Here is a 12,155-nt window from a genome sequence, read left to right on the forward strand (position 1 = left end):
CTATAAAAATACAAAATTTTAGTACAATCTAAAATGGTGAGGTAAAATTTGTATCTAAAATCTGTTGATTTGACATGGATTAACCCAAAGAAAAAAATTACTACCAAAGACTTTTAAATTTTGGAATTTTGGAGACTTGGGAATTTTGCATGTTACAGTGAGAAAGATGTTGTTAAGATTAGATATAAGGATAATTGCGGCCATGTGATATAGATCTCATTGATGTGCAACATTTAATTAAGTATCCAATCCAAACACTAACTCCAGGGGCCTCTTACTGACAATGAGTCCTGGGATTACTGCTCTATCCAATCTCCACAAGGAGCTAACAGTTAAAAAATATGTTTCCAGCACAAAATTCCATCAATGCTTAGGTAGGACTGGACAATATAAAAAAAATCTTTTCAGTCTTTACTGATTGATACGTCCCTTTTGGTGGTAAGATCAATGATAATGTTGGCAATAAAGAACCAATATGTTGACCCTTTTTCCAAATTTTTGAAACAAACAAGAACAACTATTCAAACTTCACGGTGAAACAGTCATTGTTTTAATTTAACCAATATTCTCATTTCCATTCTTGAGAGAAAAGTTTTAATATAAATGCTCCTGATTAAATATAAAGGTAAATTCTGAAATTTAAAACTTGTAGTTAGCTTTTGATTTGGAGAATTAAGCATGAGACATTTATTTCGGCCTGCAAATTGAAATGGATCTATGATAATCATAAATGTACATAAACGTTAACAGAATTTATTAGCACTCTAGCCTCTAAATTTTCTCAATATTGAACACCTAAAACTTAAACAAAGATTTTAAAATTTGATCTAAATGACATGGTTTTGAATTATCTTTGTTTGCCAATATATCATCACAATTTTAATTGCCGGATCAACAAACTCCACAGCAGAAAAACATTGTAACAGATGGCGTAACCAACCAACTAAGGGGTTATCAATTTTATCTGTTAAAATTCTAAATAAGTGATCTGTCACACATTTACATGATAAAGCATTGAAGCAATGAATGCAGTAAGGAAAGCACAAAGGTCCTTTAAGGACTATATGCAGAGATTATTTATTGCCTATTTCCTTCTAGAAAAAATGCATGGAACAGAATAAACGAAATCTTGACATAAATACTGCATGTAAATAGATTTTTTTATATACAATTTATATTTATTTTTATCAATATCAATTATCTTAAAGTGGAGCCCCTAATTGGAATTTTTTATTTTAAATTTCTTTAGTACTACAATATTTAAAATTAACAAATAGAATACTATAATGTTTTCATAAAAAAAAAAAAAAAAAAAAAAAAAAAAACTCTAATAGTCATAACTTTGTACATTCTTGAATTTAACTGAAAACTAGACCAAATTTACATCTTCCAGATATATTTTAAAATTAAATAAACATAAACTACACTAATTATGTTGAAGGTAAATATCGTAGGAGATGCTTAACAATTTTAATTGATTTAAAACCAGACGTTTGTAAATCACAAACCTTGGAAGTTATAAATAGGAGTGTGCAGCTGCCAAATGTACGAGTGTATTCACACCAAGCCAGACTGGTGTTGTATGTGAGAAATTATTGATTCATAAATACATTAAAGACAATATCTAATGCAAGTTTGATAAAACTACTAACCTAATTATTGTACGTTGATTGGGGTCTGTTCTGAATTGAATTACCAAAGGGTAAATGCCCATTAAGGAAAAAGGATTTTTCCGGACATATGCCATTGTTCAGTGATAAAAACAAATGAGTAACACAAAGTTCGAGACCTGCAATCTGATCGTTTTTTCAGGTAAACAACTAACCTAACACCGAAGAATATATATATATATATATATATATATATATATATATATATACACATTAAATTGTATAAATGGCAATTGCCTTATTTAATTTCAATAAACATTGAATCGCAAAAAGTACTTGCTCCGCCGGGAGTCGAACCCGGATCTCTCACTTGCCGGGTGAATGTGCTACCATTACACCACAGAACGCTTACAGTATATATATATATATATACCTGATTTGAATATTGTTATTAAGTCCTGAATTAAACATTGTTACAAGTTTACATAAAACACATATTTCATACGTGTAGCATTCACCAAATGCGATGTGTATATAACTGAAAATACGATGAAAGCATTACTCCGTTACAATGTACAGTGTAATGTTCTTACCTAGGGCATAATGTTATTGTTTGGCATAATAAATTGAAACTACCTAAATATTTCTGTGCTGGGTAATGTTAATATTGTTTATTATATAAAGCGCTGACTGCCCATTACTGCTCCGTGTTCCCTACCACAACCCATACGTTTACAAGATATCATTATCTTGGAACTCTCCTCCAGACATCATTAGTGTCCTTGAATATCGCTCTAGGTTTTTGAATGAACTAAAGAGATCTTACTACGAGCGAATCCATTTTCAATCCCCAATAAATCGTTTCAAATATATCGCATACGAAAACCGCACATACGAGTATTTGCTTAATCCCGAGACGCTTGCCTTGCAAAGCAACAAAACAATACGGCCTTCCGAGGGTTAACACTACCGACAGAAACTAGTCTTTCATTTGACAATTGATCTTCCTTCAATACTTGTCAATAATAATAACACAGGAGTATCGAAGGACCCGACAGAATGTAACGAAAGAGGTAGTGCACAGACAGACTGACTGCCCTTTAAATTTTTTGAAAGTGTTTACATTAGCCACGTTAGCTATAAAAGTATAAAACTATTTTATCGATTTCTTAAAATAGTATGTTTTCATTTCCAAAAACAATTTTCAGATTGTCGCGATACATATATTGCAAAATAATTGATAATATGTTTTGAAATTTAGGTTATATATAAAATAGTCCATCAATATAGAGAGCCGAGAAAATTCGTGTTTCTGGGTAGGAGGGATAACAAGCTAAGGAGGAGTAAGCATTGGTGGATGGGATAATCCGGATACCAATATTCACCTGATTAAAGTATAAGGAACTTTAGAGTCAGAGTAGAACTACCAACTGCATATAAGGATAATTTGAGTTTATCGGTACATTTCCTCACTAATGCAACAGTTTCTACCTCTACGGCGAAGTTTAATTGTAGTTGTTTCCTCCGTGCTCTCGGCCTTGTTTGCCAATATGCATCTTATTTGAGCGTCTCATTATTAAATTATTTTTTCTCGTTTAGTGATGGTCATATTTTGCTGCTTAGCATATTTCAAAATAAATAAATACGTTCTTTGTGTTTTGTCATCGCCATTACCCATTTTGTATTCGAGTTCGAGCTATTAAGCTTGTAGAACAATTTATTTATCTTTTACAAGTGCAGAACATGTTTATCAATGGACATGGAATGCTACATTCCTTTCCTTTGTAGAGAAAATGACGCAATCATTGTCCTCTAGCTAAAGATACACTGTTTAGTTTTTCTAGACGCCGAAGGCACTGACTGGCCTGCGCTGATGGCCGCAGGTATTATGGTTAGTCCGTTCAACTGCTATAGTACGAGACATCAATGCAAGCCTGGGTTGTGGCGCAGTGTTGCCAGTGTAACAGAAGAATAACAAGCGAAGGCATAATCGACTGGATTCAACAATCGAGTAATCGTTGCTGCTCCTCTGTACTTCTCATCTGTCTTCCTCAGTTTTTTACCTTCACAATTTGAATTAAAACGTGTTTACAATATGATACAGAACTTGAGCAAAAAATAATAATATGAAACATGGAGAATAATCAAACATCAAATAACAAAACGGATATAAACAACCGAAACGAAGCGAGACATTGTCAAGTTACCTCAGACTGAGAATCAGCTGATAGGCCAATATGGCAACCCCACATTGTGAGGGAGGAGGTGGGGTGCGGTAATTACCCATACGGCCAGGCTTGCAATGACTCGTACTATTATACTGCCTTTTACGAGATAAAAATTTAGGTATTTCCAAAATTTAATTGTTATCTGTTGTTTTAAAATTATTTCACATTGGAAAAAAATATAGTGAAGTGGCTAAAGTAAACATTTATCAAATTTTGGAACCTTAAATCCATAGAGCTCGGTTCTTGGAGTAAGAGAACACACATACCAAGTTTAAAGTTTCTAGGACTTTCATTCTTAATATTAAAAGTTTCGCACAAACGGACGGATGACAATATGATTTCAACAAAGCCCTGTCAGGTCCTTAATAAGCAAATGTAAATATCAATAGAATTTTAATGTAAACAATCTGCCCTGCATGAAAGTAGATGTTTGCCGCTAACTCCATACTTCTAACCTCCTTTAGTTTTTTAATAAATAAAGGTGAAATTTAAAAATTATCCTGTATACTGTAACATATATATATATATATATATATATATATTAAATTACAAAGGTAAAACAAACAAAGAATGTTACATGACCTAACATAAAATTAACTAACTGTAACTTAAATATGTTTTGATTTTTACAGAGTTTTAAACAGCTTTACTGAATAGTTGAACTATTTTTCATAACATAATCATAGGATTATCTTTATTTAAGACTGATTTTAATTATATATAGCTAAATATTGAAACTGAAACTAGGCTAAGAAATTACTATTTGTTAGCTTAATTAAATTCCTCAGAGTACGTAACAATACAAAGAGGATTAATTCTTAGATAAAAAAAGGATTATGACTCTTATCTCTGCATTGTTCAAGACAAGCAATATATCCTCTGGCTGTTCTTGAGTTCTTCTTATTTCCATTTTGCACTCTAGTTTACACCCAGCAGCCTCTGGGGATAAGAGCTAAGATGTCCTTCTGTTTATTTTTCTGTTCTTTTTATAAATATTTAATGTCAATCAGCTGACTGAAAAGCAGGAATGCAAAACAGCATAATACTTAATGATATAGTAGTTTCATTTAATATTGATTGTCGTAAAAAACTTCCAACTTGGTTCAATATTAAACTGATTATGTACTTTGTTATAGAAGAAAAGGTGTAAATATAAATAGCATATAAAGCGAAATAACGGGAACAGCTCTATACAACTACTTCTATTCTATAAGAAATAATCAGTCTAACAAATATTATTCCTTTTTTAAATTTAACTTTTTTGGCATGGATTCTCATTTGTAGGAATTTATATTAGATACACAGAAAAACAAAAAACAGAAAATTACAATTAACTTTAAAATGTCTAGTTGTAAATTTAGAATAAAAAAAATTCGACCAATTTTTCTGCAAATAACACGTTGTTACTTACGTCATCACTTGAGAATGATAGAAAATTATATTCACAGTTTAAAAATATAAATAAATTATTATGATGTAATCATAATTTTATGAATATTGTTGGAAAGAAGTACTTCTTCACGCCCTGTTATCTATATATATAAAAATGAATGTTTGTATGTTTGTCCTTTATGGAATCGTGAACTATTGGACCGATCATGATGAAAATTTGTACGTATATGTATTTTTCCACGGAGAAGGTTTATAAGCTATGCCCATCCCTTTCCCGATTCAGGATTCCGCCCCACTGGTTACAGAAATACCCATAAGAAATGCATTGCAGCAAACATATGTTAACGTCTTTTCAAATTTTTAATCAGCTGTTCTTTGTAAACATATATATTACACTTATAGTTTTAAAGCATAGAGTAAGCTTAAGAGAAACGACAAATTTTGTTTAAACTGTTTTTGCAATCACTGTTAAACATAGACTTTACTATCCAGATAATACAATTCAAATTTGACGTAAAAATTCACCTTTAACTGCAATATTTATTTAATATAAACCATGCTCATGCTTGATCAGAAGAGTAATGCAGATATCATAATTACTATCTTACGTTGGCTACAAATATAAAGAATGTTATAAAATCAACCTTAGTTGTTTTTTTTGACAGAAGTATGGTTCTCAAAACTCCGTGTGTACATATTCTCTCGATCGAGACAACAAAGCAAGCTCAATCGTGGCATCGGAGATATAACTAATTTAATCTAAAATTTATTATAGTAAAAAAAAAAAAATTTACTAAGTAATATAAGGACTTCGGTTCTTAAGATTTGCGTGCGAAGCCGTGGGTAACAGCTAGATAGAGGCAGGAATATGGTACATACCTTCATAATACGCCCAAGAGGCTCACGATGGAACGACTATCAATTATCTCAGCAATGTTTAGAATGTGATAGAAAAAGAATAAGTGAATATAGTGTACTGTTTTCAACGGGAAATTGCGTGCGAAGCCGCGGGCAACTTTTGCAAAAAATTATTGAAATGCGCAGCAAAGCGCGCCGGGCCCGCTAGTCCTTAATAAATTATACGTATGTGGATAGCCCCACAATTAAAAACGTTTTTCGCCGTCCTAGCAAAGTCCAAGGGTAGGGGGTGGTATGGGAATTTCAACCCTTCCTCCATGAAGTGTCATACAGGGGCTCTAAAATATAATCAAAGCAAATAGATGCCAACCAGCTACTTCATACTCTCTTTACAGAGTTCTCAAACTCCCTTTTAAAATATACGAGACAAGATGAAGCAGAACTACCGAGATGGGAGACACAGGACAGTAGCAAATGAAAGCTTGCATTTACAAGCAGAATTTCATCTCATCGATAATTAGTTTGCTAAATGAAATGAAAAATACGCATACACTCGTTTGAAACGCTTTGTGGCGTATGGCTGGGAGATTGCATAATCAGAAGACTTACTCCTGAATTAACAATGGCGATGCACATTGAGTGTAGCAATTTATTTCTGAATGAGAGTTCAGTTCGTTCATGTGTCCAAATCGTTAGAAACTTGATGTTTGATGTACAAATTTACTTTTTCCCTACACAATAAATGTTTGACATTAACGCTCAGGGCTTTACCTTCTCCTAGGAGCAGTAAGATACCAAGGACAAGCCATTGACTCACCTCCAGTCTTCCCCAGGGACGGAGGTTCCTCCGACCTGTGGCGGTCCTCGGAGCTGGAGTCCCCGTCGGAGTCAGTGGTGGAGGCGGACCGGCGGGGCAGCACGGACACGGCCCCGATCCTCCGCAGCCCCTGGGCCGCCCCTGCTGAGTGTGAGGTCTGCTGCTCCAGCATCGCCACTGCGGCAGCAACCACCGGACCACTGCGCACCATCGCGCCTAGTCACGTCCCCACATGGCTCACTTTACTCGCGGCAAGGTTCTCACCACCTTCACATCGATCATAACTCACTTGCCTACGTCCGCTGTGCGAGTAATGTCACTGAATCTATGTTACTGCAAACCACACACTTGAACCGCTACTTTAGATAAAACCGATTACACCTAAACAAATGGGATACATTTTGTTTGTAGGCTACATTTGTAAAGAACTATGTTTATGATCTCCATAATAAAGGAAATTATGAAAATAAGTTAAAATAATGGGAGATGCATGACAAATAAATATTTTATAAATGACACAACTAATTAATTTCATTGTTACAAAATTGAAATGGAAGTATTCAAAGAATTAAACATTTTAAATGTTAATTTGTTATTTGGACTTCAAAATATTTATCCGAAAGTCTACATTTTACATCATAATATGTTTAAAATTGTTATTGAGTGATATCATTTTGTAATCACTTACATTACCACAAATGCTCAATTACTTTTGCAACAACAAACAAATTTTATTGTTAAAAACTTTATTTTTGGTAGTTTCAGACAGTGAATTTTCACGATAATATTTTGAAATAAGACAATCATATTTAGTATTAGGGAGACACAATAAAAACGTACTACTGTGTATTTATTTATATATTACATGTAAAATGTGCTTGTGATACAAATGTAATGTCGCTTGAGAGCTTGACCAATATGGTGTACGTGTTGATCAGCTGGCTGCCACACCAGGACAAGCACTCAAAGAATTACAGTTTGGATTTAGAACAAGCACAAAATACAAAATTAATCGATCGACCACAACAAACAAAAAGTCATGTAGCCCAATTGCATTCTTTCATGCATATCTAATAACGCAAAATGTAAAAATCACTAAAACATGCCACTAGCATCAACAAACAAATTAACTACCTAATTAAGCTGTCATATTTTATTAATCAAAGCATGAACGTGCAGCTGTTTGTACGCCAATAATACTGTAGGCTCATTCTTTGCAACATGAGCATGAAAACTCTTTCTCCCTATATAGAGTGTATTTTACTCTATTACTGCTAACTTCATACTCTGTAGCTGCGGCACAGTTCACCTACAGTCAGAAGGTTAAAGGAAAGTTAGGCACATAGAAACTTTCCTACACTACCTGATGGCTGATTCCAGCATATAATATCAAAGTTATAATGTCATTTTGATCCACTAAAAGCCCGAAATTACTGAACATTGATACAATAGAGCTTAAGTTGATTAAACGTGTTCCTGAAATTTAATTAGTTTCTATAAAACTATTTCCAAATTATGGCCTCATCTTCGAAATTTATTCATAATATCATAATTAAATTGGTAGAATACAATTGAACTGCACAGAATAAACGCCTACGGTGTTTCAATAATTGCAGTTCATAATGTCTCTCCTAAATTGACTCCTAAATAACAATTAGGCTAATAAAAAATATAAAACTTGCCGATACAAAACTCTAATACTCTCACTGGGATAATAAAACCCTGAACAAATATGATGCGCGCTTCGAAGGGAGATCGCGACACACGACACGAAAACGCGCACAATCAGAGAACAACACCAACTAAAGTGCGTAACGAAGCCGGGTGAAAGGAGCATTTACATATTTTCTCTAATTTCCCAGGTAGCCATACTGTGGTCGCGATAACGAGCAGTCATTAGTGCACAATAAGCCGTGAGATAGCGACCGGGTGACACCCCGGCGCGCTCCTCTCGTGCTAGGTACACGAACCAGACACAATTCGATCCAAGAACATAAATTCTTTAATTAAATTTAGACTCGCTTCACCCCTAGGAGCTTAATTCCTATTGCAAAAGTGAAATAGCCTGCAATACATTGTGGTTTGGTATTTCACTAGGAGATAACTGGGGATAATCTAGAAAGAAAACAAGAAATCTATTAGTGTGGTGTTAACTGGAATTGCTTGACCACAATGCATATGGCCCCTAACAATGAAAGACGTATGTTAGCCCAATCAAATAAATCTTAAAACCAATCTTTAGTATGCTCAGACAATAATATGATACAGTACTTCTTCAGGGTGCACTGTACAATTACTCGGTTTCTCGTGGCCCGGTACTGGGTGGAATTGACTTATTTCGGGGTCAATCTGTCGTTTCTCCTGCGACACTCATCAATCTCTCGCTCTCACACGACCGCAAGTCCATTCCACTTCCACACGCGCTTGTACGTGTGTACTGAACGCGTGGGAGAGGGAGGGAAAGAGAAGGTGCCCGGATCATTTCCCATCCCAGACACTCTCGGTCATTACCGCTCCACCACAATACTCCTCCCTGCCGTTCCCCACACTTTCCTTTCTCACACAGACACAGTCGGCCTACTCTGTTCACTGTCTATTACACCTTCAAGTACTGTATGTTCATTATGTACGACTAACTGACTAAAGCTGTTTTGCTCTATTAAGCGCCACATTGTCGAAAAAATATTGGATTACCATATAAGGAGTAGGTTTTAGAATACTTTTACAATGAATTAATTATCTTCAAATTTATAGTACATTAATATTAATATAATAACCTCAAAATATAACAAGTACAGTCAGAGATTGTTAATATTTCATTATAATATCTACGTAGTTTAAATTAGAAAGGCAATAGAAGAGGCTAGGGAGAATTTTGATTATTTATACGCAGCCTTATTTGTGAATTTCTATAGAGGATCTATAGCGGGATTGGGTGGATTATATCTCTCCTCTGCCGTCAAAATCCTGTTTAATTTATGAATAAAAAAACCTTTTGTTCAAATACAAGACATTCAAAATTCTAAAAATAAATGTAACAGATACAGAATTTTCATCAACATTTCCCTTTGTTTAATAATAGTAGACATACTCTTAGCTCCTGAAATTATCGCCAACCTCCGACATGAATTCCTGGGTATGACCCTAGCTGTAAAGAACACTATTGGGGGAATAGATACCATTTAGAAAAAATATGGACATTGTTTTCAAACTATACAGTACTGGAATCAGTATTTGTAATTACTAAAAGTAGAAAAAGAATGGGAGAGAACTGTCTAATAAAGGGAAAATGGGAGTGTATGTATATTTTCAAAATAGAATAACACTATTTTAAAAGGTTACCGTTACTATTAAACCAAAAAGACACTTGCTACCACAAGATAAACGGCATTATGACAAAACGAGGCTTGGCACAGTATTGCAATTGTTTTACGAAATGCTGCATCATTCTTCACGTGGAGTGTTAAAGCACATCTCCCCCGCATCATCTGTCAAGATATAAAAACTGGGTCAGAGGAAAAGTACATAATCTGAGGTATACAGGATTGCGATCTTTACTCGTATGTCTGTACTATGGCGATCTTTAATACTCAAAAACTCAGTTTTACGTAACTTTAATCTTTTTTCTCTTATTACATTTGAAAAAGAAAGAATATCGCATAATTTGGATACTAAAAAATTTATTTTATCACAATTTAAAAAGTGAAAATGTAAAAAAACATCTTGAAAGGAAATTCATCATGAAAAATAGTTACATATTTATAACCAATTTGTTTTTTTTCTCGTTTTCACTATAACGGTGTATTTATCACCAATTATCTTATTTTATTTTTAAGAATACGGTGAAAAGTAAAAATTATTTTATTTACAGACTAATACAATGTTATTTTATAAAATTACATTGATACAACGTGAAAAATAACTTTGATAAATGTACATTTTACGAAGTATTTCTCATATGCATTTTAAAACAATGTTTCTATGGTAAAAACATAAACACTATGCCTTAAACGCTTAGTTTTCTTCTATCTGTCTTCGTGTGTTTCCATGGACGACAATCAAAACTCTAAGGTCCTCAGTTAAATTATTGCATTTACACGTTAAGGCAGAGCCAACGGCTAAACATAAAACGAATCTGATTCTGGCAGCCGGTTAAAATAACGTAAAGTAAAATTTTTAGGAACCAACAAATAAAACTGGGAATATGGCTTCGGTGCTCTTCTACTGTCAAAAGTACATTGGACTGACATACGTCATACATACATACGTGACTTGACAGCACTAGATTCATGTTTATATAGAGAAGATGATGGAACCAACAAATGTAATGAGGTCCGATGAAACATTACAGTACGCACCCTCTTGATACGGTCCTGAGAGGCAGGCAGCTAAAGTACACTAAAGTACCATTGTGCTCGATGTGCTTGGCTCTACGCTTCGGGTTAGTGGAGGGCAATGAATTAATGGAAAGTGAGAATCCCACTCACACAAGCACTCTTCTATTCCGAGCGCTGACGGTGCATTAGCATTCATCTTGACCGCAAAACATTACAGTACAGAGCATGGTACTGGTACGCACCCTCTTGATACGGTCCTGAGAGGCAGGCAGCTAAAGTACACTAAAGTACCATTGTGCTCGATGTGCTTGGCCCTACGCTTCGGGTTAGTGGAGGGCAATGAATTGATGGAAAGTGAGAATCCCACTCACACAAGCACTCTTCTATTCCGAGCGCTGACGGTGTATTAGCATTCATCTTGACCGCAAAACATTACAGTACAGAGCATGGTACTGGTACGCACCCTCTTGATACGGTCCTGAGAGGCAGGCAGCTAAAGTACACTAAAGTACCATTGTGCTCAATGTGCTTGGCTCTACGCTTCGGGTTAGTGGAGGGCAATGAATTAATGGAAAGTGAGAATCCCACTCACACAAGCACTCTTCTATTCCGAGCGCTGACGGTGTATTAGCATTCATCTTGACCGCAAAACATTACAGTACAGAGCATTAGCAGTACTGGTACGCACCCTCTTGATACGGTCCTGAGAGGCAGGCAGCTAAAGTACAGCGTCAGGGAAGCGTATTTTTCTTTCGTGATGGAGTGTCCCCACTTGCTTGTTTAAGCACGCAGAAATCTATTTTGCATCCCACATTCAGGGCTGTATTTTTCACTAGCCAAGAGAACGTAATTCTGGGGGCAATGATTTAATCAGTTTAATCACAGTTGTTAATAATTTTGATAAAGTTTGTAA

The 12,155-nt window shown here is 34.8% G+C and overlaps 1 protein-coding gene across 10 annotated transcripts in view; it reads right to left on the minus strand.

Annotated features, from left to right (window-relative positions):
• LOC124362289 (liprin-beta-1-like) overlaps positions 1–12,155 on the minus strand; it is a 168,207-nt gene that overhangs the window by 53,707 nt on the left and 102,345 nt on the right. For 4 of the 10 annotated variants that reach the window (XM_046816658.1, XM_046816652.1, XM_046816657.1 and 1 more), the window contains exon 2: positions 6,906–7,286. The exons of 3 other annotated variants lie outside the window; for them this stretch is intronic. In XM_046816658.1, the coding sequence (XP_046672614.1) occupies positions 6,906–7,116 (211 nt within the window). In that variant the 5' untranslated portion in view covers positions 7,117–7,286. The remainder of the gene's footprint in view (positions 1–6,905; positions 7,287–12,155) is intronic. 3 more of the 10 variants (XM_046816655.1, XM_046816654.1, XM_046816656.1) reach the window with 3 other exon arrangements.

Source organism: Homalodisca vitripennis, chromosome 5 (genome assembly GCF_021130785.1).
Source record: "Homalodisca vitripennis isolate AUS2020 chromosome 5, UT_GWSS_2.1, whole genome shotgun sequence".
NCBI lineage: Eukaryota > Metazoa > Arthropoda > Insecta > Hemiptera > Cicadellidae > Homalodisca > Homalodisca vitripennis.